The sequence below is a fragment of the Antennarius striatus genome, chromosome 9 (genome assembly GCF_040054535.1).
Source record: "Antennarius striatus isolate MH-2024 chromosome 9, ASM4005453v1, whole genome shotgun sequence".
NCBI lineage: Eukaryota > Metazoa > Chordata > Actinopteri > Lophiiformes > Antennariidae > Antennarius > Antennarius striatus.
In genome coordinates this window covers 15,036,142-15,060,913 of record NC_090784.1, presented here as the reverse complement: position 1 = coordinate 15,060,913, position 24,772 = coordinate 15,036,142, and the positions used below count along the sequence as shown (strand labels likewise).

At 37.8% G+C, this 24,772-nt stretch overlaps 4 protein-coding genes across 4 annotated transcripts; 1 reads left to right on the top strand and 3 right to left on the bottom strand.

Moving 5' to 3' along the window:
• Window positions 1-233: 233 nt before the first annotated feature.
• Window positions 234-7,956, bottom strand: crot (carnitine O-octanoyltransferase). The gene is made up of 17 exons (XM_068323275.1): window positions 7,819-7,956; window positions 6,073-6,184; window positions 5,785-5,909; window positions 5,520-5,701; window positions 5,267-5,391; window positions 5,064-5,172; window positions 4,176-4,269; window positions 3,918-4,043; window positions 3,714-3,815; window positions 3,473-3,556; window positions 3,209-3,316; window positions 3,004-3,134; window positions 2,795-2,918; window positions 2,608-2,686; window positions 2,343-2,436; window positions 2,085-2,204; window positions 234-1,741 (listed from the first exon to the last, which is right to left on the bottom strand). Exons 2-17 carry the CDS (start codon window positions 6,173-6,175, stop codon window positions 1,621-1,623), a joined length of 1,827 nt encoding a protein of 608 aa, XP_068179376.1. The 5' UTR covers window positions 6,176-6,184; window positions 7,819-7,956; the 3' UTR covers window positions 234-1,620.
• A 1,140-nt stretch (window positions 7,957-9,096) lies between these two features.
• On the bottom strand, window positions 9,097-11,670 carry acbd7 (acyl-CoA binding domain containing 7). Its single transcript, XM_068324501.1, has 4 exons — window positions 11,546-11,670; window positions 10,168-10,285; window positions 10,013-10,075; window positions 9,097-9,557 (listed from the first exon to the last, which is right to left on the bottom strand). The coding sequence occupies exons 1-4, from the start codon at window positions 11,555-11,557 to the stop codon at window positions 9,484-9,486; spliced, it is 267 nt and encodes an 88-aa protein (XP_068180602.1). The 5' UTR covers window positions 11,558-11,670; the 3' UTR covers window positions 9,097-9,483.
• A 2,397-nt stretch (window positions 11,671-14,067) lies between these two features.
• Window positions 14,068-15,697, top strand: rpp38 (ribonuclease P/MRP 38 subunit). Its single transcript, XM_068324567.1, has 2 exons — window positions 14,068-14,135; window positions 14,521-15,697. The coding sequence occupies exon 2, from the start codon at window positions 14,528-14,530 to the stop codon at window positions 15,356-15,358; it is 831 nt and encodes a 276-aa protein (XP_068180668.1). The 5' UTR covers window positions 14,068-14,135; window positions 14,521-14,527; the 3' UTR covers window positions 15,359-15,697.
• Window positions 15,696-24,495, bottom strand: nmt2 (N-myristoyltransferase 2). Its single transcript, XM_068324566.1, has 12 exons — window positions 24,277-24,495; window positions 23,849-23,966; window positions 23,007-23,148; window positions 22,322-22,440; window positions 21,992-22,083; window positions 21,246-21,362; window positions 20,966-21,136; window positions 20,773-20,881; window positions 20,529-20,699; window positions 20,281-20,448; window positions 19,773-19,910; window positions 15,696-18,873 (listed from the first exon to the last, which is right to left on the bottom strand). The coding sequence occupies exons 1-12, from the start codon at window positions 24,387-24,389 to the stop codon at window positions 18,853-18,855; spliced, it is 1,479 nt and encodes a 492-aa protein (XP_068180667.1). The 5' UTR covers window positions 24,390-24,495; the 3' UTR covers window positions 15,696-18,852.
• Between the last annotated feature and the right edge of the window lie 277 nt (window positions 24,496-24,772).

Here is a 24,772-nt window from a genome sequence, read left to right as displayed (position 1 = left end):
CACACATTTGAAACTAGTTGAAACCATTCATTTGATTTGGTGTCAGATTCACAAATCTAACTTTGATGAGCTGAATCCTGAAAAAAGTCGAAACTCGTGAAATGTTTTATTTTGTGGAATAACTAATGAGAACAATGCTATTCCAAACTGTAGAGGTCAAGGAGTCATAAGCGTCAAACTAGCATGACTTTTGTTTTTGTGTAATGGTTTAATAACATCAAACAGGTAACAGGTAGAATTAGCCCAGTTTTCAACTTTATTTTCCCGTGTTATCATACACTTTTCTCCCCTTTGGACATTTGAATGTAAGACAGTTTTAGTCACATTTTACATTCATAACATCTTAGTTAACAGTCAGCAAATACAGACCTGTGTAAGGCTTTTAAAAATAATTACATCTTTTATGTTAAAGTGATGTTTTACAGCAATCATCCCAAGTAATATGAACAAAACATACATAGTAGTGAGTCACATTTTAGCTCAAAGACTGAGGTAACAAGTTTGCAGATTTAATATAGTAATACTAGTGTCCAGTAGACTGGAAGGCAGCCCTTTCATCAGAAGGTCTATACTGTATTTGCATCTCCAACTACATAGCAAGGAAACATTAATAAAAATTATAATGCCTTATTTGTGGATATATTCACATTCATAAAAGTATTGTAGGTCCAAATATGTTCATTTCAAAGCAGGGGAAAGTATTCTCAATGGACTGGCAGAGTGACAGAACATAGGGAGTGGTATTTATAAAACAAAAAAAGAAAAAGACAATGGCTCAAAGCACAGGCCTTAGAGCTGATAATAGTTTCATGTGGAACAATGGAACAATTTTTGTATACCTGCATTCAAAATCCTAGGTGCTATTTCTTACATTTTCACAGAGAAATTCATCTGAGCATAAAACAAGACAAATCATTTCTTTTACCTCCAAGGAGGTGAAGTTTTTATCTGTGTGTTTGTTTACCTCCTGCTAACAAACACACAGATGAGTTTGTTAGCAGGAGGTAAACAAACACTGGATAGAACTCCCAGAATTTAAAAGGACTGGACTGAGTTAGGAAAATATTGAGCCCTTATAAGGTCCAGAATCCATATTCTTTTCCACATTTACCCTACTTGTGCACTTATTTACCACACAGATCTCCATGAAATCTTGGACAAAGGCAAGTGAAAAAAGAACAATCGTCATACTTTGTCCATCTTTGTTCTATTAAATGTGAGTTTACTTTAGCTTATATCAAAGGTATCTCCTCATTTCAAATATCACAAGTCAAAAATTAGCTTGATCATCTTGGCTTACACATGACGTATCAATCTTTTCAATAATATATACTAAAATCTTGAAAGAGATGAGAATCAAGAATATTTAAACCCAAACAAAAGATGAAGACAGAAATACCTATATAACACTGAAAGAAGCTTAAATGTTACTTTTCTAAATGGCCAAACCAGCAGACATCAGTTCCCTATACTGTTTCTGTAAAGTTGGATCAATCAGTGCTGAGAATCAACATTATCAAAGGCAATTGGCTATTGTAGAAGATTTTAAATTATGCCTGCAATTTTTTCAGAGAGCACATGTGGTGAGAGCCAAAATGTAAGGAATTTATCTGTGTGCTTTTATAGCTGAGATGTGGTGGCCAGGTGGAGAATCTCGTGCAGGGAGCTGGAGAAGTTGTTGAACAGTGACGCAGCATCTGTCTGACGGCAGGATTTCCAAGATGTGACGGAAATAACAATCCTGGATATAGAAAAAAAGCAGTGTATTCAGTTCCAGAAATGAAGGAAAATACATAAACTTTTAAAAAATTATACTCTATGGTATGTTTTTTGAATAATAAAAAACTAATTGTAAAAAACTATTTTCTTTTGATGTTGAAAAGTGACTTGAAATTAATTTATAAAAATGTATATTCTTCAAGGTCAAAGACAAAAGTTGTTTTCTTCTTTGTCCCGACAAACATCCACTTTTAAAAGCACTATAAAGGGTCTCATCCTGCTGAATACTTTTAACATTATCTACAGAAATCGTAACAGTCAGGAGGAAATATTTCTAAAAAATATTTCAGGCCTTTACTGCATACCTGTCATCTCTGATGCGGTAGAAAAAGCCGTAGCCATGTTGCACCATGGGAGCAACAGCCCCCAGTATTGTAGTGTAGCCCACCAGACTGGATGATAATGTGAAATTTCCACCACCACCACTGCAGAAATCAACACAACTCAGTGACTCACAGATAAAAATAAAGACATAATGAAATATGTGCAGAATGTACAGAATGATAAAACCAGCTGCAAACACACTGTTTCACGGAAACATATTAGCTAAATAGATGTCACACCTCTTCACATAGAGGGGATCCAAGAAAAGCTCTGGAGTGGAGCGTCCTTCCTCTTGAGAGATAAGATAGAGCCCCAGAAGATGCCGGTCAAAACCTAAGAGCAAAATAATATAAATCAATATCAGATGTGACCAGTTAACATCTGAACATATATAACACTAAACCACTGATAGCTAACTGACAGTACTATGTGTTAGCAGAAAGACAAAAACAGCCTTTAGGATGTAACTCAGAGGAGAATTTAATAGAATTGATGTGCATTAACCATTTCCTTCCTGTGCTTCAGCCATCAGTTTGTTGTGTTTATCAAAGGCCAGCAGCATGGCTTTCCTCTTGGTATTGACCTGACAGGAAGAAAATGATAAACAACATTGAAGAGTAAAGGTCTTCTTCCTCCTCCATCTTTCAGACACCCTGCTACAATGCAGGGTTTCATACTCACACACACTCACATCGCACGCAGGGTCCAACATGGCTTTACACCAGTTCACAGCCTCCTTGGTGCAGGGTCGCATCGTCTCTGTCCTGCCGTGGTAGAACTTCCGAGTCATTGCTGTCTCATAACAACTTCCAGGCCTGAAAACATTAAGAAGAGACATCTCCGATCACTTCAAACACAAAAGCTTTACTTGAATGGCCAAATTGAGTTATGGTTCCCTACTTTCTGTGCATCTTGTAGTAAGCGAGCTGCATTGCTAGCTGCACAAATGTGTCTGGATGCAGCTTCCTCTCTCTAATGGCAGCTTTTCCAAAAGCTGTGAAAGCATAACATACAAGCTGCAGGTCTCGTGACTATAAAAACAGAGGAGATAGTCACACAGTGGTACACAAAGGACAAGTTGCTTAGCATCTGGCCTTTGGCTCACCGACTCCAGATATTGCTGTTTGGCATGGCTGATATCACTCCTGACTTTCTCATCCACAGTAAACACCAACTCTTTGGGAGGGGGGATGTGTCTGACAATGTCTGGACCCTACAAAGTGTAGACATTGTGTGAAAAGTGAATACATATTTAAGGTGATTATAATAATTATAATAATAATAAAAGACCTTTATTGTCCCACAGTGGGGAAATTTGTGAATATTTTATCAATAGCAGCTTACAAATATGTACAGAATTAAACAGCACCTTCCACTGTCCTTCTGCTGCTTTAATTTGCTGGTCGAGATACCAACACATGGACACCAGTACCATGGCATCATATGGTGCATGCTGAAAAATAAATTGGATCTAATTATTATGATAATGAAGTTTTCACACAACAGAGCTTTTTTTTTCAGTACAAGAATTATCCAATAATAATAAGAATGATAAATGTAACACAAAGGCATTTGCAGGACACATCAAACATCACAAATATAACACATACATCACATATAGATCCAATCGTGCCATCTGAGAAAACTATGGAATTATACGACTTGTCGCCCCAGCGGACAGTGGGGTCGCCTGTAAGTGCTTCACGGGTTAGCTGTGAACAGAAATGCGAAGTCATGAACACACAGCTCATTTCATTTTGAAAATATTCAGTTAATTTTCAATCCTAAAAAATTGTTCTTCATATGGCCAGTACGTTTGTGTAGTTCTCCGCAGTGGGGTATGGTTTCGATTCATCCAAACACAGGACGAACAGGCTGCTCTGGATGGTCTCCAGGATGATCTCATTGTGTGAATCAATGCTTATCAGATACTCTCTGGCCTGCAGGGACAGTAAACACTTTTAGTGCTGACAGAGGTGATCCTTAAATATACTTTGATCATAACAAAAAACTGATTTTTTTTAATCTTGTTGACATTAGAAATAAAAAAATTCACATGTGTGCATCACTACCTTTGCCCAGGAAGTCCTTTCCAGTGAGGTAAGAGCACTCACTCCTTCTCCCTCTGGTTGTCCCTCACAGCAGTCTTTTACATAAGTCAGCTGCCTACAAAGGGTGGGTAAGAGTAGGTAAAATGAAACATTGCTAAAATTCAGCCCATAACTACAGGGTTTGTGTAGAGTTCAGAATATTTCATATCTTTAAAGTAATGTTTGGAGTGTTTGCAACAATAACAATAGATCTGATTGAAACGGACAGTATAATCACCTGCAGCACACAATTACATTCATTACAACAACAAATTCTGAGAAACACGTGTTTAACATATGTGCTCACAGAAAAAACATCAAAATCAAAATGTATTAGTTAAATTCCTGTAAATTCAACACATTTTTAAAACTTTTCCGTCAGAAAGTGAAATCGGTGCTTTGATAGTGTTTCAAAACATGCAGTCTGGTACATTTGGCTAACTACCAAAGAAGACATGAGTAGGAACTTCAAACGTATTATTCTGCTTACATCAGAAAATAAATATTAACATATAATCTTCATCCAAATCATTTGAATGAAGCCTAAAATTCCAGTGTTTTGTTTCTTTTTCTTCTTCTCTTTTGGAGAGTGAAAAGGACCAATTATTTTCTGTGATGTCATTACACCACAGTTTGTACAAATGAGCTTTGCTGTTTTTAAAAATTAAGATCTCCAAATAAGGAGCTATGCTACCAAGACATTCTCTCAGAGTGGCACCACTTTTGGGCTAATAACAGTCATCCATGTTCAAATTTGCAATGGCGTCATCAGTTAGTTCATTTCTCCAACACCAAAAAGAATTTTTTTTCTCTTGGGTTTGAGGTTTCATATTTGCATGTTATTATTAAGTGGTGCGTGAACTTCAGTACCTGAGTAGTTCTGGAGGAGTGAGGACTTTTCCATCAAAGAGTGCATCAAATGTGAAGAATCGTCCACGACAAAGCACGACTAAATGGGAAGGGCAGTGACCCTCACTCTCTGTGACAAAGTTCAATACAGTGATTTGTAAGCTGAGAAAAATTTAGGGCAAAGTTTAGAGGTGTACCTGTAGGTTACAGATAACAGCTTCTACCTGTTTTGAAGTAGTTATAAATAGAGTCCTTTTTTAATCCGGGCACTTTGCAGGTGCAGTACAGCATTCTGAACTGGTCCATGTCCAGTGCAGTATTTCCAGCTTTCTGTGGAGGCAGCGTCTCCCTAAACCATGCAAGAAAGTGTAAGAAAGACAAAAAATATCACTTTATATACATGAATTTATGTAGAAGTGAGAGCAAACACTGCTTGACACATCAAAAGCTTAAAGAATGTGTGTGAACTTGTCTTACGTGCGAAGCATGACCCAGTATTGTAATGTATGCCATGTACTAATACTGGCCCTCTGCAGTTGTGTTCCTTCAGCTGCAGGCCAGTAGTGCTCCACATAAGCTCCTGGGCCTGCAAAGTTCACATACAGCTGAGAGGGAATCCGAACCTCCAGATATGCTGCGTTTAACCACCATTCTTCCAGCTGCAGAGAAACAAAAATGAAACATTGATGAGCCAAAACGACATCTAAAACAAAAAAGAGACATTTAGAGCTTATTTACTCACCCAGTTCCTCTGTGCCTTTGCTCTCTGCAGCAGTTTCTCGTGTAGCTCTTTGCCAACACCCTCTTGAAATTTCCTCACGATGTCTACGGTAGCTTCAAACTCCTTTTCAGAAGCAAATGGATGAACTGATGGCAAAGAGGGCAAATTAATATAGGTCAGTATAAAAAATGTGACAATTTTAAATTTATTTGCGAAATGACAAATGCAACAGAAGCAGCAAACAGATATGGCCTTTAAAAATTTTGATAGTAAATATTTTTTAAAACTAAAGGAGAGTTAACATCCCACCTGCATCCAAGTACTTAGAAAGACTACTCTCTAGTGATGGTACCGGCAAGGGTGGCAAGCTGCTCTGGTACTGGAAGGTTCGCTCTGGCACGTGATTCGCCATACCCGCTACCTATTGGAGAAATAAATGTTACATGACCAGGTAGTGGAGACTGACAACGTCTGTAATACGGATTTAATGTAGTCATACAAACATATCTCAGTATTTAAACCCGGATACTAAAAATACCTAAAATGATTACATCATGGATGCTAAAACAGAAATAACTGGTGGAGAATTTTCCTTATTTATAATATGCTTACATTTGCAGCTTCACGGGGATCATAGATCAGCTCTGAAATCAACTATAATTCAAACCACCACTCATCTGAAAGAACAATATTCTCCTATTTAAAGACTCTCGACCATGTACACATTCCACTCCACCTCTGTTGGTGCCTCAGGATTTATCAGGGGGACGGGCTGCTTTACCCTCAACAGACTCAGTTTAATGAACCGCATGTCTGACTTTCTGGATTCATTATAGAAGATAGATCATAAGTATTACATGTTTCTGCTAGTGGGGGATTAGGGCACTTGAGCAAAACATCTAGGCCACGCAAACGCACGGTTAATGACCAATCCTTTGTGGGTTTTAAGCAAGAATGTCTGGATAGACCACTGAGTCACAGAGGTGACTTGAAATTTTTACCAATACCCAAAGTGTTGGTCAGTGTTTCACATGGCGGGATCTCATTCATTCATCTCCAAACCCACTTTTCCACTGACATTGGGCCTTGCCTATCCCAGCCGACTGGGGGCATGAGGCAGGGGACACTCCAGGCGCGACACCAGTGCACTGTGGAGCCACATGGAGACACACAGAGATCCGAGCAGGACTCGAACCGCCTCGCTGTGCGGCAACAGACCACTGTCACCGCACGAGCGCGACAGTGTTTTACACCTGTAAAATTAAAGGCTTTGGCTTTCTGCAGGGCACTGGGCAGCATCTGCTAATCAATGGAGGATGGTAGGAGGTGGTGTCATCACTCTGTCTCTACAGGAGTTTGCATATACAGTCCTCTACAGCATGTTTGTCACATCAGTCAGGAGCAATTAGCCTATTTTGTAGTAAACGCACAAATGATGTGGTTGATCAGTGAAAACCATAGAAAAATGTAAATACAGGATTTACTATTATTACCTTGTTGGTTGTTTGCACTCATCTGTAGCTTAACAATCTATTCTCCAAATGAATTTTCACCGTGTATATATCCATTTTATCTGAATTCATGCCTCTGGAAATGCACGGACAGCAGGCAACACTTTAGAAAAGTAGCAGCAACTGTGTGTGTGTGTGTGTGTGTGTGTGTGTGTGTGTGTGTGTGTGTGTGTGTGTGTGTGTGTGTGTGTGTGTGTGTGTGTTTGTATGGAGTTTCACTTTATTTAAAAGTTTGTAGTGTAGTGTTAATAGGGAACAGACAAGATTCTTGTCCAAAACATCTCTGTTGCCTCTTGGAGAATATTAGCCCAGGGTTAATTTCATAAATACAGACTATTGTTACCTTAAATCAGCTTTCAGCTCGTATTAACATAAAAATAGACAAATACAGATAAAATGACCCGTTTGTGGGCAGCCTTACCCCGTCGTTATGTTCTCATACACATCCAAGATCGTTGTCAAGAACAACATGAAATAGAGGTAAACGTGTAATTTAAATTAAAAATACTACCCGGTTGTTAACTATTTGCCTCTGTGCACTCACCGTCTCCAGGTTGACGTTGTTTCAGAGCATCCACCTGCAGAAATCTCTCAAAGATGTGGACTTAATGACGCAGAGGTCCGGCTAGCCGCTATCTGAAGCCATCCGCAGACAACAAGCCGCCTTTCACCTTTAGCCCACATAACCAGCGCCAACACGGAAGCCCTTACTGCGCATGCGCACAGTTCGTGACCTACATTTTTAAGTGAGTCATTACTAGCCACAATTTCTTAATGTCTACGTCCATGTTGTGTCTCGATATCTAATTTGTGTGTGCAATCAGATATGGAAAATGATCCTCAATTACGAATTGAGGTTTACAATTAATTCAAATGTATCTAAAAAAAATTTAAACACGTGCAAAGATGTGTGAATGTGTTGGTTGGTGAGTAAATAAATAGTCTGTATGCATGGACTTGTAAATACATTGACAAATATCTGTGAATATGTGTATGATCTGAAAATGTTTGACCTATGTATGCAAAAAGATATTTAGCTATTTAAATGTGTGAACAAATCTTAAATAGTTTAGGGAATGTGTGGACAAATATGGAGATACTGTAAATACAAAATGTGAAAATAAATGTGTACATCTGTACATAGATTTGCACATTTGTTGACATACATGAAAAACGTGCAACTGTAAGTAACTAAGTCTGTAAGTAAGTATAGTTCACAGGTAGTGCTTGATGAGAGGTATTTTCTCCAAGAACTGGAAATACAACCACCATACAGTACTCATGTTTTATGTACTGAGAGTCGAGTGACATCCAAAGAATGACAACAGGCATAATGACTGGAAATTATTATTTTTTTAAAAAAGAAATCCTTTACTTACTAAACCTTTCTTAACAGTAAAGCCAAACAGAACACAATTACTATATTACATCTTCTTAGACCTTATAGTTAAATGATGTGGATGCTCCTGACATTTATGAATTTGTCTGCTTTAAATCAATAGATCTACACTCAAAAAGCACTGGGAAAGTATTCCCTTGAAATAATGATTTCCAATTATTGTATATACAGTAATAATCTTCAAAGACCATCAGTTAACTTTGTTCTTAGCTCAATTCTTATTATAGTCTGACATTCATGGAAGTTGCCATGCTGCCATGTTTGTGTCTTTGAGCTGTTTCATACAAGTGCTGATTGAACTCTATGCCCATTTTGGAGGCTGGTGCTATTGCAATGTATGTATTGCATGACACTGACAGTATATCATTTTACCAGTCTCATTTCTATTGAGTGCAGGATCATTAACAACAACTCAAAAACAGTTGAGAGAGAGATTTTATTTTGTAAGCAGTAATTTTTTTTTACTACACTCTGTCCTACATTAAGAGTCAACCTACATACAGTATGTCCAGTACACAGAATGTCATACACATGTGGATTACAATAATATACTATATAAATTAGTTGAAATATCATTCAGTAAAATTGATTTTAATTATCTTTAGAGACATATTAGAGTTGCTCAATTTATAAATTAATGGAAACAATCCAAGTTAAAAATACAAACGAAATCGTTTAATTACTGTACATGACTACTATTTGTAATTGACCTCTGAAAGCAGAAGGTGCTGGTTAGACACACAGCAGCATAGTTTCATTGTTGTAACTGAGTTAGTATATTAATTCAGCCTCTTCACTTTACTGCCAGCATTACATTCCATATTTGCTGATTATTTCCTTTCCAAGTGTGATGTAAGCTGACATGGCCTCATCCTTGGACATTCCTGAAAGAGAATGTAAATACAACATATTTGGATTAAAAACACAGCGCGTGAATATGTTGCTGGATGTAAGCACAGACCTTTCTTGCTGTAAGACAATAGTGTGACTCATTAAGCCATATGCTGTATGGCTACAACTAGTTTATTTCCAATAATCTTGTACTGACAGTCTTTGTCCTGGTAGAAGAACACAATGCTAACTTAACTCAGTTCTGTCTGTTCCTCCAACACCTTCACTTTGTTAGGTTTTGTAATTGTGAGTAAAAGCTATGACAGGAAGAATCTCTGACTTCTCATCTATCAGTTTATCATCTTGGAAAAATTTGTGTATGACCAAATATTTAGACAAAAAACATTTTCATCATCTTCAGCTGTACTAATCCTTAGTCCAAATCAGCAAATGCTGGCATATACGAATGTCTTCAATTTTCCACATACAAATATTGGTGACTTGTTACCTTTCCTTGAGCTCCATGCATCCCATTTGGCTTTTCCCTTTAAGTCCAACATTCCTGGTCTGTCTGCAAATTGCATGATGGCAGAGAGAGGGAAAGAATTTGGGAATTAAACTATATTTTTAATGTAATTTCTGTTTTAATGAACTGAGTCAAACCTGTGTTAACATCTCCAACAAGTGCCTGCTTATAAAGGCCATACAGGTCCAAAAGCTCCTGGTCTGTAGGTTTTGTCTTCACTTTCTTTACATCCTCTGCCACCTTTTCAAACTCTTCCTATGAGTAAGAGATGAACAAATACATGAAGAAATAATTTAAGTCCCTTTGAATTAATGAAAAATCATTCAAAACCTATAAAAAAATACATCAATATTGACTCATCAAAGTTCTTCTCTTGATGGACAATCCAAAACAAAGCTATCATTATTGCACAAGGTAATAATCATACAGACTAAAAAGGGTTAAAAATGCACTTTCAGCTTTTTTTAAAACTTTTTTTTATTGATGCTTTTTTTTGCCTACTTTGAGAGTTGTTTTTATTTTTAAAACAGTTGTACATCTGTATGTATGACAGGTTTTGATAATGCAAAGTTTGGTAATGCTTTATTTCTGAGTCGTCTGGAAACTGAACCCATAGATTCGCACATAAAAAGAATCATAGAGCCTTTATCCTCCAGATCTAAAATGAAAACATCTTGTTTGAGCAATCGTCTCCTACTGACACGCAAAAAGATTTTGAATAAAACACAATATCTTGGCTTTGCTGAGGGAACTACACCATTGGTATGCTGGATGCAGGGCAGTCCACCAGACAGCTCCACAGGATGATGAATGCTTACTACTGCTGTATAGCCAAAGAAACGACAGACTGCCCTTGAAAACAACATAATCAAAATCGACATTTCCTGCGGCCAAGGTATTTGAAGGACAATTTGCGTTTTTATTTTTAGCTGTAAACAAAACCCAGACGTCTGAGCACAGTATTCCACTTGTATTTGAGTCATGGAGCTCAGCTTGGGAAGCCTATTGTTGGTGACACACAATGGGCTGTTATTCAAGACTTTGGCGCTTTTGTGGCAACTTGATCTGATGATGAAAAGGTCTGTAACATAATCGATGATTACAGATAACAAGTAATCCTTTTATGGTAGACACAATCATAAAAACTATTGAACTTCAGACTTTGAATGTGAAAGTCCCCATGACAATTTAGATCAACGTACAAGTCTAACTGTCCAAAATGCTTGGAACATTTTTAACCTTTTAAATCCAACGATTATGTTTATTACTGGTAGTAATATGTTGTATAAATATATGTTTTTGACTATTTTTCATTTAAGCTGATTAAGGGGTCTCGACTCGTTGTTATTCCTCATTAATTCACCCCGTTAACGATGGGTGTCACCACACACGCTAGCTGGCGTAGAGACCCATCCGTTACCACCGTTAGCCCATTCACAGCGGTGGTCTACAAAAAAAATCATCGATCCATCCATTCAGTTGTCTTCCTCAAAACAAGTAACGTTTATATTTTACCTGATGAGACATTTTCACAAATCCAACACTGGGATCCTGGCAAATGTGCTTTCCTGCGATTGAGTTCAGCTCGCAGCTGTAATAGCGGTGCAGCGGATCGAGGCAACCGTGTAAACCAATCAAATGTCTGCAGAGCTGGGTTAAGGAGCAGAGAAGGAGCTGATTGGCTACTTGTCATCGTTTCATACAAGCTCAGATGATTTGATGCGAGGCACGTAATTTAGTTCCGATGGTACCGCAAAAAGGCGGAACAGTAAGAAGGTTCCGGCTCGATTCCATTCTGTACGGGTTTTTGCATGTTTTATACGTGTCTGCGTGATTTCTCTCCGGATTTTCCGGCTTCTTCCCACCACCATTATTACTTTAATTCTCCTGTAAGATCTGCCCATATTTATGTCTCATTAGCCTATTTCAGAGGGACATAATGTAGTTTTACTACTTATGTTTTACTACTTACTTGCATAGGTCAAAGATCAAAGCTAGTGCTCTGACATACCATCATTGATCAAAGCACTAGCTTTGATCTATGATCTTACTCACACTGGCCGTCTCCCTCCTCTTTCTGTCTTATCTCGTTCCTGAGTGCACAAAAGTTGAAATTTGACCTTGAGCTAGTTTTCCTCAAGGTCAAGGTCATCATTTAATTTTCAGCCCCTTTGCCACCTGAGTAATCTGTTTTTTGTTTCATCTTTCTATCTGCAACGGTTGCGAAGATATTTGGTGGACGTACTAACGGACGAACAAATGGACGAACACACGAACACTGACAATTACAATATATCACCGCTTTGAAGTGGGATTAATCACTGCTTTGAGGGACGTAATCACCGCTTTGAAGCGGGATGTAATTAAGGTTGCCCCTGCTGATTTTAATTCCTGTTCAGTAAATATCTAAAAAAGTTCACCTTTAAGTAAGTAATTAAAGACATACATGTATTCTTGGTCAGGTAGTCACCTTTCTCATTTTTTCCAGATCTGTGTCATCAGCAATGAAAATATCATTACACTTAAACTATTCATACAGAGGGCTGAATTTCTTTACTTTTAATCAGAGACGAATCACTTCTCTGTAATTTTTTATCAGTTATTGTGGGGATAGCTACTGGTTTATAGCGGTCTGAAGCGAGAGATTCTGGTCCCTGTTTCATAAACATGAATTTCGTTTGTAGATATTTCAGTGTTTTTGCCACTGATATTTTCAGTCTTTTTTTGGTTGAATGAAATCCGAAACATTTTCACATGTTACCAAACCTTATGGACATTTAATCCATATAATTCCTTCAAATTCAAACGGCAATTTTTTTTCTCCCACTTTCACATTTCAAAATCAAACTTATACATATCCTTTTGTTTTAAGGTCTACCAGGTGAGGTTCTCCATTCACCTTCCTGTTAAAATTACCTTCATTCGAGTAAACATGGTCCAGGTTGACCAGGATGTTAGGTCATTAGTCTTTTGCTCCACACCTACCATGCTCCTTGAAGGACCTTCTTTTAAGTCTTCTTGATATTTATACTTTGGAAACATACCTCTCAATTTTCTGCAGAAAGGATGTTTTGAACTGAAGTGTTCATTCAGTTTCATCTGGTGTTTAGAGCATGAATATTATTTCTTTTCATTAATACAATAATTTCAAAGATGATTTGATCATTAACATATGTTGAACTGTTTCCAATTTTTACCATAACGCTTAAATAAATATTCATGTAATGTAGTCAGAATCAGAATCAGAATCAGAATCTGAAAAGGTTTTATTGCCAAGTACAGTAAAAATTACTGTCGAGGAACTTGACGCGGTGTCGGTGCATTGAAAGGCGGAAGAGAATAGTTGTGAATGAGGAATAGGAATAGGAATACAAAAACTATTTACAATTCACATTACGGTGAGTTTAGATAGATATACAGTAGTTAATGTGTATGTGCGGACACTGAATTTTTGATGACATACACAAGCACACATACATACACACACACACACACACACACACACACACACACACACACACACACACACACACACACACACACACACACACACACACAGGTACATGCATACATACATACATACATACATACATACATACATACATGCATGCATACATACATAGTCTTCCGATTAGTAGCCATTGTATTCATATAGAAATAAAATAAGTATAAAATCTGTATATTGAGTGATAAAGTGATATGATACATTTATGATACATATATACCTGCAGGAAGTGAAAAAGTACAATAATACATGCCTGCTTATGTTGATAGACCTTGGTGGACATTGCTTAGACTTATTGTTGTAATCTTAAATAAGATGACGTCATTGGACTTGCTAGATTGTTGTTGTTTTTTGTAGTTTTTACGAAAATAAAATTACTACATGCTATTTCAATTTGTTCATTGTCAGTCACTACCAGCTGTTACAAAATCCTATAATAGTGCCCCCTACAGGTCTCTGTCTCTCTCACACACGCAGGACATGACCAGCCAGTTAGCACACACCTTTTAAATAAAGTTATTACAATTCAAACAAAATGGCGGCGCCCTGTGATCAGACGTGCTGAAAAACTGAATCTCCGTTTAGCTTTGGGTCTATAAAGTAGGTATGTTGTTGATTGCTGTTACTTTAATGTGGGTTTAGTTTGACGTAATATGTAAATTAATGTGATGACCAGCAACCATACTGGCTGGTGTTTTGTTTTGTTTTTTAGTTTCAGAAACGTCGTTTTAATATTGCATTGATAAGCAATTATCTACGGAGTCCCAGAAATCCGTTTGAAAGAGTTGTTTTCATCAATAAAAAAACTATCAAAGCTACTGTCTAACTGTAGTAGATAGTTAGACGGCAAGAAAACAGAAGAAACTCGAAAGAAACAAAAAATATTTCAACTTTTTTGCAGCAAGAAAATGATATATTGGTCTGGTTCTTTGTGCTTTTTTTGTATATGTATTTATTCTTGCTCGTTTTCATGTCTTAATTTCAGAGAAGGCATGGATACACCAAGAAAGCCATTTAAAAAGGAAATCAGAAAGCATGTTCCAACAAAGACGTCCTTTACCTCACCATTCACACCAAAATGGGGTCCACTCCCCCAAGAAGACATGCATTTCATCCTAAACATCCTGAAGGACAAGCTAATTTCCACAGGTCTGCAGAAAAGAGAGGTGAAAGGTGTTCACAGGAGACGTAAAAAGACAGACAATAACTCTGGTACTACATCAGATCCTGCTCTCAAGGGCAGCCCAGATGCAAAAGTGCAGGATTCTTCCAAAAATGGATGGACAAATGTAACAGCTAGGGGACAACTTGCCATTGGTATCAATGAGGTCACAAAAGGTCTTGAAAGGAATGAACTCAAACTGTTGCTTGTATGCAAGTCTGTCAAGCCGATACACATGACCAACCACCTGATGGAACTGAGCGCGACAAGAAACGTGCCGGCATGCCAAGTGCCTCGGCTCAGCCAGAGTTTGTCGGAGCCACTGGGCCTGAGAAGTGTCCTTGCACTGGGATTTAGACGGTGTGCTTCCACAGAGAATGAGCTGTTCAGCGACATTGTTGACGCCATTACACCTCGAGTGCCACCACTGGATGTTGCATGGCTACAAAGTGCAGAACCCAGTGCAAGTCCCAAAATTTGTGTTGGCATGGGAGAGGAGATTAAGGAGAAGAGGGGCAGCAAAAGGAAGCTTGAGACTGGTCAATCAAAGCCTGTCAAAAGGTCAGACCCTTTCATCACTCTGCAACCTCTTAAAGTGAAAAGAATAGTTGCTAACTCTGCACGAAAAAGAAGAAAGGCTAAGTCATATCTTGTAAGATGAAACAGGGAACTGAAAACATGTCTTTATTTTTATGTATTACCACAGGGGTTTCCATTTTGTTCTAACAATTATTTGTCTTTGTCTCAGTGTGAATTAGTCTTTTCATAAGTTAACCAATGGATTTTCAGAGGAACCATGGACGAAGAAATCTTTTTCTTTTCCAGACAAAGCGGTATTACAATTAGATCCCAACTTTTATTTTTGTCTGATAATGTCCTATAAAGGGAATAAATGCATTTCCACCTCGATGGAAAGATTATTATTATTATGATTACATTTGTCTAAGAGATGAAAGCATCATTTGATGGAATGGGCTACTCTTCTGTAGTATCTGCCCACCACTAAGAAGAATGCAGTGTCTACAATCATTATAATTCTAACATAAGATATTGCGATCCTTTAAATTTACTTTTTCCAGAAATGAAACACAGTATTCAATGGTGTTTTAAAGAATTAACTGAGTATTGGATAACATTTTTCATGGAATTTTGTACAAGCTGAAATTGATGTAAAATTTGACTTCAGTTAAAACATGTGGAGGTCGATTACGTTTCAGGTCAAACTGATTTAACAGACACCCCAAGTCATTTAAAAAGAAGCACATTTCTCATGTTCCATTTGAAAGTGAGTTTATTCAATCAAATATCCATGCTGGTATAGCTGATGTGTGTTGAAACAGATTATTATTAGCACAGGGTAATGTTGAAATGATGCTGGTACAAGTTCAGCAGCTTTTTCACAGCTTACAATGGATTTGAATTAAAAAAAAAAAAACGTTCAGAGAAAGCTGAATATCATTTCAAAAGTTCGCCCTAATCTAATTTTAACAAAATAAAAACTTTTAAATAAGGCAGGTTCTTCAGGTTTAGTTCTCAGTAAATGATGTGATAAGTCATGTTCATCATCATAGCAACATAACTGACATGCTGGAGGTTCATTCAAACAGCTGCAGGCAACACATCTGGTACACAACCAACATACATGAGGCACACTGAGTGCTAAACTAATGTCTGTGAATGTAACTACATTTTTCAATGGTAACAAACCTCTTTGAATCCTAAACCCCTGACTGTCCATTGTTTCTTTTTTTCTTGCTGATATGTAAAGGGCTGAGAAGAAAATGACATCACATACATAAAAATGAATCACAAAAACGGCAGCGTCGTTATCGCTCAGGCCAAGCAGAGCCTTAGGAACATCAAACAAAGAAACAAACTCAGAGCAAAAAACATTTAAACTTTTTTTTTTTCACCTTGAGTACACCAGTATCAAGGATCCTCATCCTGCTCCATTGTGTACAAGGAAATGCCAAATACTTCAAATGCTTGAAAGTCAGCTTTCAAGCTGACTATTTACCTGGAAATTTCAGGAACAAGTTTGAAAGAAAAAGAACAGGAATTACACTGTAAGACATGTTGCAAAGTACATTTATAAATATAAGAAACGTTCAAAGAATTTCACTCAGTTGCTTCACAACACACAAAAAAGACCAGTATGTTGTTTTTTTAGACTCAAAAACACAGTACCATTAATAAACAAATCCAAATAAGTCATCAAAACAGACCTGGTAAAACAATAAAAGCTTAGATTTCAAATTGATGTGATTACTTATATAAGCTTTGTTTGTACAGCCACTGTACCCTGAATATATGGTTTTTAATGATTCTCCTGTTTGGTTTTTGAATTATGTGCTCAATTCATTGTTTTATGCAGGTGAAAGTGTGATTAAGACACATTTAACATTATTCTTTAGACTGCAAATGTGTATTAAGAAAAATGTTTAGAAATTCAGTTGTTCTTCAGACCAATCAGCTGCTTTGTTCGAGTATCTTATTCACTTGTTTGCAACATGCTACTATAAAAGAAATAAGTAAATTTGCCTGAATGCCACTTACAAAAGAATGAAACAAAAGTGACTGTGATTGCTTTAAGTGTAACTTTTTTAAGGTAGGTACGCCATTTTTCACATTTCAAGATTGCCCCAGGACAGAAATTTTGTACATTTTTTAATACAAAATCTAAATCAACATAGCCACAAGGCTATAATTACTTTAGCCTCTAATTTGATAAATACATAATTGCAAGATGTTAGTGTCATTGAATGTAATTAATCAACATGGCTTGAAGGTAGCATTAAATGTAAAAACTCCAGAAACAGATTGATACCACAGAAACGGCTCCTGTTTTTTGTAGCCACTGAGGTTGTATGGTACCGATCACAGCCTGTTTTGAAATGTGACCCTTTTAAAAACACCCTTTTGCTTTATTTAGGAACTCAAAAATTGTGCTTCATTGATGCAATACATTCTTCATTAAAAACCACTTGAACTCATGTTGTCTGAACAAACTGAGTGACATCTACGCTACTCAGGAAAATACTTTGGATCAGCTCGCCCAAACTCTCATGACTGGAATACCATCTGGCTTAAAAATTCACAGGAAACTATTTTCAACAACAAAAAAACAAAACAAAAACATGTATAACAATGCACCTGGTGGTTAAGTCCTTCCAAGGAGTTATGTTTTTTTTCTGTATGTATGTTATTTGACAGTGTTGTCTGTATGCATAAACATATCTGTCATTTAGTTAGCTTGATTTTTTTTTCTTTTCCAGAATTCTTGAGGAAATAAAATTCTTCTTTTGTATATCTACTATTACAGAAACTTGTTTTTATCAGTCCTAATTCTAGTTAATTGTAGGCCCAGAACAGGGAGGAAAGGATAAGTCCACACAACTTTCTTCCAGAAAGACTTTCTAACATACCGTTAGGCAATGAAACGTTCACAATTTGATTAGGTTCAGGAAAAGTCAGTGTTGATTTTTGTTTGGTCTCCTGAGTCAAAGTCCTGTGTTAGAACCGCCCATGATCCCCGACCTCCTGATGCAGACCATCTCACTCTTTACTCCATGTCATCAGAATCCCTGAAGGCAAATGTTCCCACATGTTGAAACAGCTTGTGGAGAATCTTCTGACCAAAATGACATAAGACAAAAGGGGACTAATAATTCTTCAACTGCTTTAAGTCCCTTTTACATAGCAACTATCCAGTTTGGACTCGATAGCTGACAGTTCTGCATTGTGGTCATGTTGTTGATTATCATTTACATAGTTCTCTGTCAGCAAAATTAAAGTAACATGCCAGTCCCTTTTAATGAGGTGGTTGCCGAGGAAGAAGAACTAAAAATTCAAAAAGTCAAGGCATCCTCTTGTATGTGAAACTGCCGTAGATGTGAGTGTGCAGGTCAGGAGCATTGTTCTGTATGAGTATCTCAGGCATAGCATGACTTCACATTCAGTATGATGATTTAAGAGTTTTCACCTCTAGGTGAACGGAGAATGTTCATGATGACAGGCAACCTTCCTGCCGGTCTCCAGGATGGTTCCACGGGTCTCATTGTCCGACTTGTGCTACCTGTGTGTCCAGGTAAGAAGTAGTCTGAGGTCACTGATGACCACTGGATGAGTGTTTGTAGAGCAACCAGGAAGGACCCGCTACTGAAGGACAAGCCCAACCTGACAAACAGAGGACAACTTGTCACAATAATGTGGAACAAAACATTCAGTTATTCATAGTATCTTCTTCTTTTCCTTTCGGCTTTTCCCTTCAGGGGTCGCCACAGCGAATCAATTTCCTCCATCTAGCCCTGTCCTTTGAATCCTCTTCTCTCACACCAACTACCTTCATGTCCTCTTTCATTACATCCATAAACCTCCTCTTTGGTCTTCCTCTAGGCCTCCTGCCTGGCAGTTCAAAACTCAGCATCCTTCTACCAATATATTCACTATCTCTCCTCTGGACATGTCCAAACCATCTCAGTCTGGCCTCTCTGACTTTATCTCCAAGACCTCTAACATGTGCTGTCCCTCTGATGTACTCATTCAGTTATTCATGGTATATAATTATTAAATTATGAAATATTAGCCCTCACATTCTTTTAGCTTGCTGAACTCATTGACAACTACAGACATCAATTATTTTTTTCAACGGAGAGGGTTAGGGGACAGAAAATCAGGATTCTAACAATGGAACTTAGTGGAATGACGACTAATCCAGTCACGGAACAGAGGATGGAGAATCAGAGAAGTTGCGGCAGCTCATGATGCAAGAAAGTTTGTGTATGTCAGCGTTCACCTGTGAGCAAACACTGATGAGCTAGTGACTGGTAAGGTATTAAACTGAATGAAATAATCAAATACATACGTATACAATGAAAATGTATTGCCATACTGCTATTTTCTCTGGTAAAACAATTTATAATCCGTCAAATATAATTTATCAAATCAAAATGTGGGTTTCTCAGATGAATGGAATTGTAGTTAACTTGCTTTAGCGATGCACCTTGTTGCATAGCAGGCTACACAGATGGAAAACATAATAAACCTGTAACCAATGTAATTCCTCAGAAACTGACCTTATCTGTGTCCACTGGGGGACATTTCCAGTTATAGAGGTAATACTGCAGATTTCCATCTCCTATGCCAAACTTGAGCTTCTCCAAGAACACCTTATTTTCCATTAGGTCCAAGGCATTGAACACATCAAATCCTTTCTAAATAAACACAAAGATTAGAAATCATTTAAAAAAAATGATAATGGCTTACACAGCAAAGAAAACAACGGTATGTTTGGCTTGACTTTCACTCTAAAAACTATTGATTAATTACACATTTATGGCTTACAATGTTCCTGCTTACATGTAAATGTAAGCAGGAACATTCTTAAACTGAACACTTTTCACTATTCTTCTTTGATTCTGATTGGTTTTAATTTTTTATCTATTTTTAAAATGGATAAATTATATTCATTCTTCAACATGAAGACATTACGGCACCATAAAGTGGTTTAAACATGAGCTACTGGCATTAATTGTATTCATACAATGTGATAAATATTATAAAATAGACAGATGAGAATCTTACCAGTTTGGCCAAGATCAGTGCATCATTCATTAAGTCCAGCAGAGGGGTTTGAGTGTGAACGTTGTAAAAAGAGTAAGCTGCTTTCAGGCTCCTGTGGAGAGGGTGATGCATCACAGTTGAGGGCAGAGTGTAGAAACTAGTTAAGTCTGTCAGAACACCGCCGGCATCCTGGGAAGAGAGAACAGTTTACTCAGAAAAATCATCAAATAGGCATACAAAATCTTGAAGATATAAGCTGCTCAAGATACCTCTACTACATATGTGTCAATGATGTTGTCTTGTGGTAAAAACCAGTGAGCCACCTCCTCTTCTCCCATAGAGGGCGCTAGCTGGAAACGTTTCAGGTATCGCTGCAGCAGCTCAGTGACCTGACGGATGTCACGCCTCTCCATCAGCCGCAGCCCTGGGGTCTTTGTGCTCTACGAAGAAAAACTCCTTATCAGTTCACACCATTAATGGGAATGTTAGAAAGAACCGGGTTTAAGTGTTTACATCTGATAGTCTGTAGAGTTTCATTGTTCTCTGTAAGGTCATGTTTCTGCTCAGGTGGGAGAATTTCACTTCCACAAGCTTTCTAGGGTTTAGAGAACGATGCCAATATCTGTTTCAGAGAGAAAAAGAAAGAACAATTTCAATTGCGAAATAACTTCTGACCCCATGCGTTTCATGACTGAATGATCCATACCTGCATGTTGACACAGGTTTAGGTAGTACCACTCCAGCTGTGTATACTGCTTGAAATATTCCTTCTAAGTTTACCCTCCGTGTGATCTCTCTAATTAACACTGGGGCAACACGTTTTGAACGTAGCTTCTTATGGACACACAGAAAGTTGATTTCCACCATCCTCTTCAATCTGGAGCCACAGAGGAAGACGAGATGACTAGTGAATACAGTATAGTGGTGTCTGCCAACATTTATCACCATTCTGCACCAAATGCATGACATCAGTTGTCAGGGCTTACGAGTCGTAGATGCGTATATCTGCAGGAATGGCACTAATGAAGCCAACAAGCTTCTTATTTGAAGACACTCTCACTCCACAATGCCACTGAGGCAACCAGCCGGGAGGACGCAGAGCCCTGAAAAGGCAGGAAAAACTTAATCGGAAAGCAGAGATCTGAATTTGGTATATCAGTCTGAATGTTTTTCACACCATCGTATGTTAGCTAATCACATACCTGTATATACAATTAAATAAAATTACTTCAATAGTGCAAAACAACAGGTATTACATAGGTTTCTTTCCAAATCTAACACCAAATGCTACTTTTATGGACTGCTACAGTGACAAATATACTCAAACGGGTCTCCAGAGTTTTAGACACTCTACTGCTATTATAACCTGCTGCAAGAAAGATGCAAAGCCAGACAGCAGCACCTGTAGTTCAGTTCTGTAACAGAAGTTGTATTTGCAGTGTTTTAACATCTGATTATCAACTATGATCTTAGGTGGGATACTAATAAGGGGCAAACAATTTTGAGATTCCTGTCATCATTAAAAATAACCCTTGGTGATGAATGTGGGGGGGAAAATTTGTTCCATTTAATAATTTAAACAGTTCTTCTTTGGTTAAAAAATGAAAAAAATATTTATTTTGCCATTATTCCTGATATATAATAAACAATTTCAAGTGGGTAAACAGTATTTGGTTGGCAGTTGATTAAACGTCAGGAAATCAATCATGAATCACCAAAGAGGAAAGCTTACCATTTGAGAAAGTTCGGTGAATAATCAAATCTGAACATGTTGTCGTCATCCTCCACATAGTTTTCATTTAATAATGTGTACAACTCCTTCAGCTGAAAAAAAAAAAACAGCAAACAATTCATTTTGTGTACTTTCTCTCTATAATATACATTAGAACTGAAAAGCTTTGTGTAATAATCATTTGTTTCATCAAAAAATTGATTGGTGAAATTGCCATACTAAAATAATTTCATTGCAAATGAGCAAACTGTAACTTCCATACTGACATAATAAATTCCAACACTTATATATGCATCATATTCATTCATGCAAAACAAATTTGGGACCTACCACATCTGCATTGCTGAGATCAAGCGTGTCCCACATAAAGCCTTGAGGTAAGGAATATGGCTCTTGTCTAATGTTTTCTTTGTCTGCTTCTATTGGCCCGTGACTAGTCACCACCTCATCTGCAAAACCAGCACAACTCTTGTAAGACATAGACAAACACAGAATAACTTTCCAGTGGTCATATTCTCAACAGGATCCTGAACCAACAAGGCCCTCTCTAAACTTCACTCCCGCCGAGTCATTTGTTGTTGTGTCGTTGGGCTAGACACTTTACCCTCCTTGCCTCCAGTGGGGCACTCGCTGGTGTGTGAATATGTGCGATTGTTCCGGTGGTGGTCGAAGGGGCCGTAGGCACAGATTGGCAGCCACGCCTCCATCAGTCTGCCCCAGGGCAGCTGTGGCTACACACTTAGTCTACCGGTGAATAAATAATGGATCCAATGTAAAGCGTCTTTGAGTGTCCAGAAAAGCGCTATATAAATCTAATCCATTATTATCATCATCATTATTATAAGAACTCAATCATCAAGAGCATATGAAATTCAAAAATCCATACTTTTCTAAATAAAACACATTCTACACAGAAAATATATTTAGAACACAATGCAAGTAACTTTGCAATCAGAAAATGAATAAATGTAAAGATAAAATTATCTTGCTCTTTCTCAGGTAAGTAGGCACTCACTTAGCTTCGGCACAGGCTGAGTGTCCCAGAACTGATACTTGTGCTTGGCTGCTTCATCAATACTCTTTGCTGGGCCCTGGCAAGTCAGCAGCTCCATGGCTCTTTGGATGTCCTGCAGTTTCTGAATGGGCAAGCCAGGATTCTACACAAGGAGAAGAGATGTGTATAAAAAAAAACTACCTTAAAGATGAACACAACATGAATGAACCTTTCCTTTATTTGTGACATCACAAGCAGCATAGAAAAATGATCAACTAGTCAAAGACTGAAGCTTCCACTTGTAGCCAGTCCACCTGTAAAATACACACCCTCTAAAGTATCTAGATAGATAGATAGATACTTTATTAATCCCGGAGGAAATTGCATATATCCACTGCTCAGGCATTACTTAACAAATAATATCTGATAGGGTTTTTTTAAAATAAGTAATAATACTGGGGAATATTGCTTTCCATCACAAAACAGCAAAATGGCATTTAACATAGTATTAGACACCTTTCATCAAAACGTTGAATCCAAGTGAGATGATTTAGTATAGGGGACAAAACTTCACTACCTGTTATTACTCTGTCTAAACCGTTTTTGTTTGGTTACATCGGTGCGAAACAGCCAATAAATGGTAAATTTGATTTTTTTCCCCCCCAGTAAACATGATCAAATAAAGATATTCTTAAACACCTGTAAACACGTTCCATGTTCATAAATTAACATGGAAAAAATAAGTTCTGTAATTTAAACCCAAAGAAATCCACACATGGTTTCACATGTAAACAGTTTTGTTCTGACATTCCTGGAGTGCCGACTCTACTAGTGAAGCATCGGCTCTCGTTTCGTCATCGTACCTTAATCTCCTGAGAGTCAGAAGCTGAGTCCGACTTGGCTCCCCCGGAGCTTGGTTTCTCTTTCTTTCTCTTCTGCTTCTTTTTCTTCCTCTTCGCCCCTAAATCCCCCCCTGGACTCCTGCAGAACACAAACAGCACATGTCTGAATAACACACGGCTAACGCTAGCTGCTATAACAACCTGACAGCTGAGCTAGCTAAGGGTTCGTCTCTCATCACTCTCAGCTAGCCTGGAGCAATCTGGCTGCACATGTCCGTGGAGGTACACATGGTTGACATGACAAAATGTTTTTTTGTTTTAAAAAAAAAAAAAAAGTTTAAAATTGCGTTTCTTCTGTTAAATAGTGACGATGTGTTTGTTGCTAGCTGTGCCCGTCTGACAGTAAACGTTACTGCGTTCCCCAGCCGGACTGAGCAGGCCGTCCTTACCCTTGCATATGCTCATTCTCCTCTTCGTTGTCTCCATCTATCCCGCAGGTATCCTGGTCGTCTAGCTCCAGGCTTTGCTGACTAGCCGCAGATTCACTGTCCTCCGCCATCATAAAAATGTTTCTAAAAAAATGCTAGCCACTGTTATGACAGAGATGATGGTCAATGGGCGAGAGACAGAAAAACAAAGAGAATGCCGAAGGAAAGCGCGCACCCTAGAGGCCAATGGAGTAATTGCAGCTAAACTACCTCAACGAGATGAAACTCAAGTCGACTTGTTAGTTTAAAACACTACTGAACTGGTTTTGTATAAATTTGTGGTCATTTCATTGTTTAAACACCCTCTGATACCCATATCCACACAATTAGAACTACCTGAGACTGTTATTATCATAATGATTCTTATTATATGAAGTACATATACTTTTCGGTCTTTGGAGAAAAAAAGATGTTTGATAAATATGAAGTTCTCTAAAGCAGGGACCTCAAAAAGATG

Bases quoted from the DNA above. Each gene is read 5' to 3' on its own strand.
- crot (XM_068323275.1), bottom strand. From the start codon at position 6,175: ATGGCGAATCACGTGCCAGAGCGAACCTTCCAGTACCAGAGCAGCTTG. The intron at 5,173-5,266 runs GTAGAAGCTGTT...ACTTTGTCACAG, and splicing joins TTATAACTACTTCAAAACAG to AGAGTGAGGGTCACTGCCCT. The intron at 2,205-2,342 runs GTGTGACATCTA...TGATTTCTGCAG, and splicing joins GATCCCCTCTATGTGAAGAG to TGGTGGTGGTGGAAATTTCA.
- acbd7 (XM_068324501.1), bottom strand. The intron at 10,076-10,167 runs GTTTGACTCAGT...TGCAATTTGCAG, and splicing joins TGTTGGAGATGTTAACACAG to ACAGACCAGGAATGTTGGAC. The intron at 9,558-10,012 runs GTAACAAGTCAC...ATTCTCTTTCAG, and splicing joins TGCATGGAGCTCAAGGAAAG to GAATGTCCAAGGATGAGGCC.
- nmt2 (XM_068324566.1), bottom strand. From the start codon at position 24,389: ATGATGGCGGAGGACAGTGAATCTGCGGCTAGTCAGCAAAGCCTGGAG. The intron at 23,967-24,276 runs GTAAGGACGGCC...TGTGTTCTGCAG, and splicing joins GAGAATGAGCATATGCAAGG to GAGTCCAGGGGGGGATTTAG. The intron at 20,700-20,772 runs GTAAACACTTAA...TTTTCTTCGTAG, and splicing joins AACTCTACAGACTATCAGAT to AGCACAAAGACCCCAGGGCT.
- rpp38 (XM_068324567.1), top strand. From the start codon at position 14,528: ATGGATACACCAAGAAAGCCATTTAAAAAGGAAATCAGAAAGCATGTT.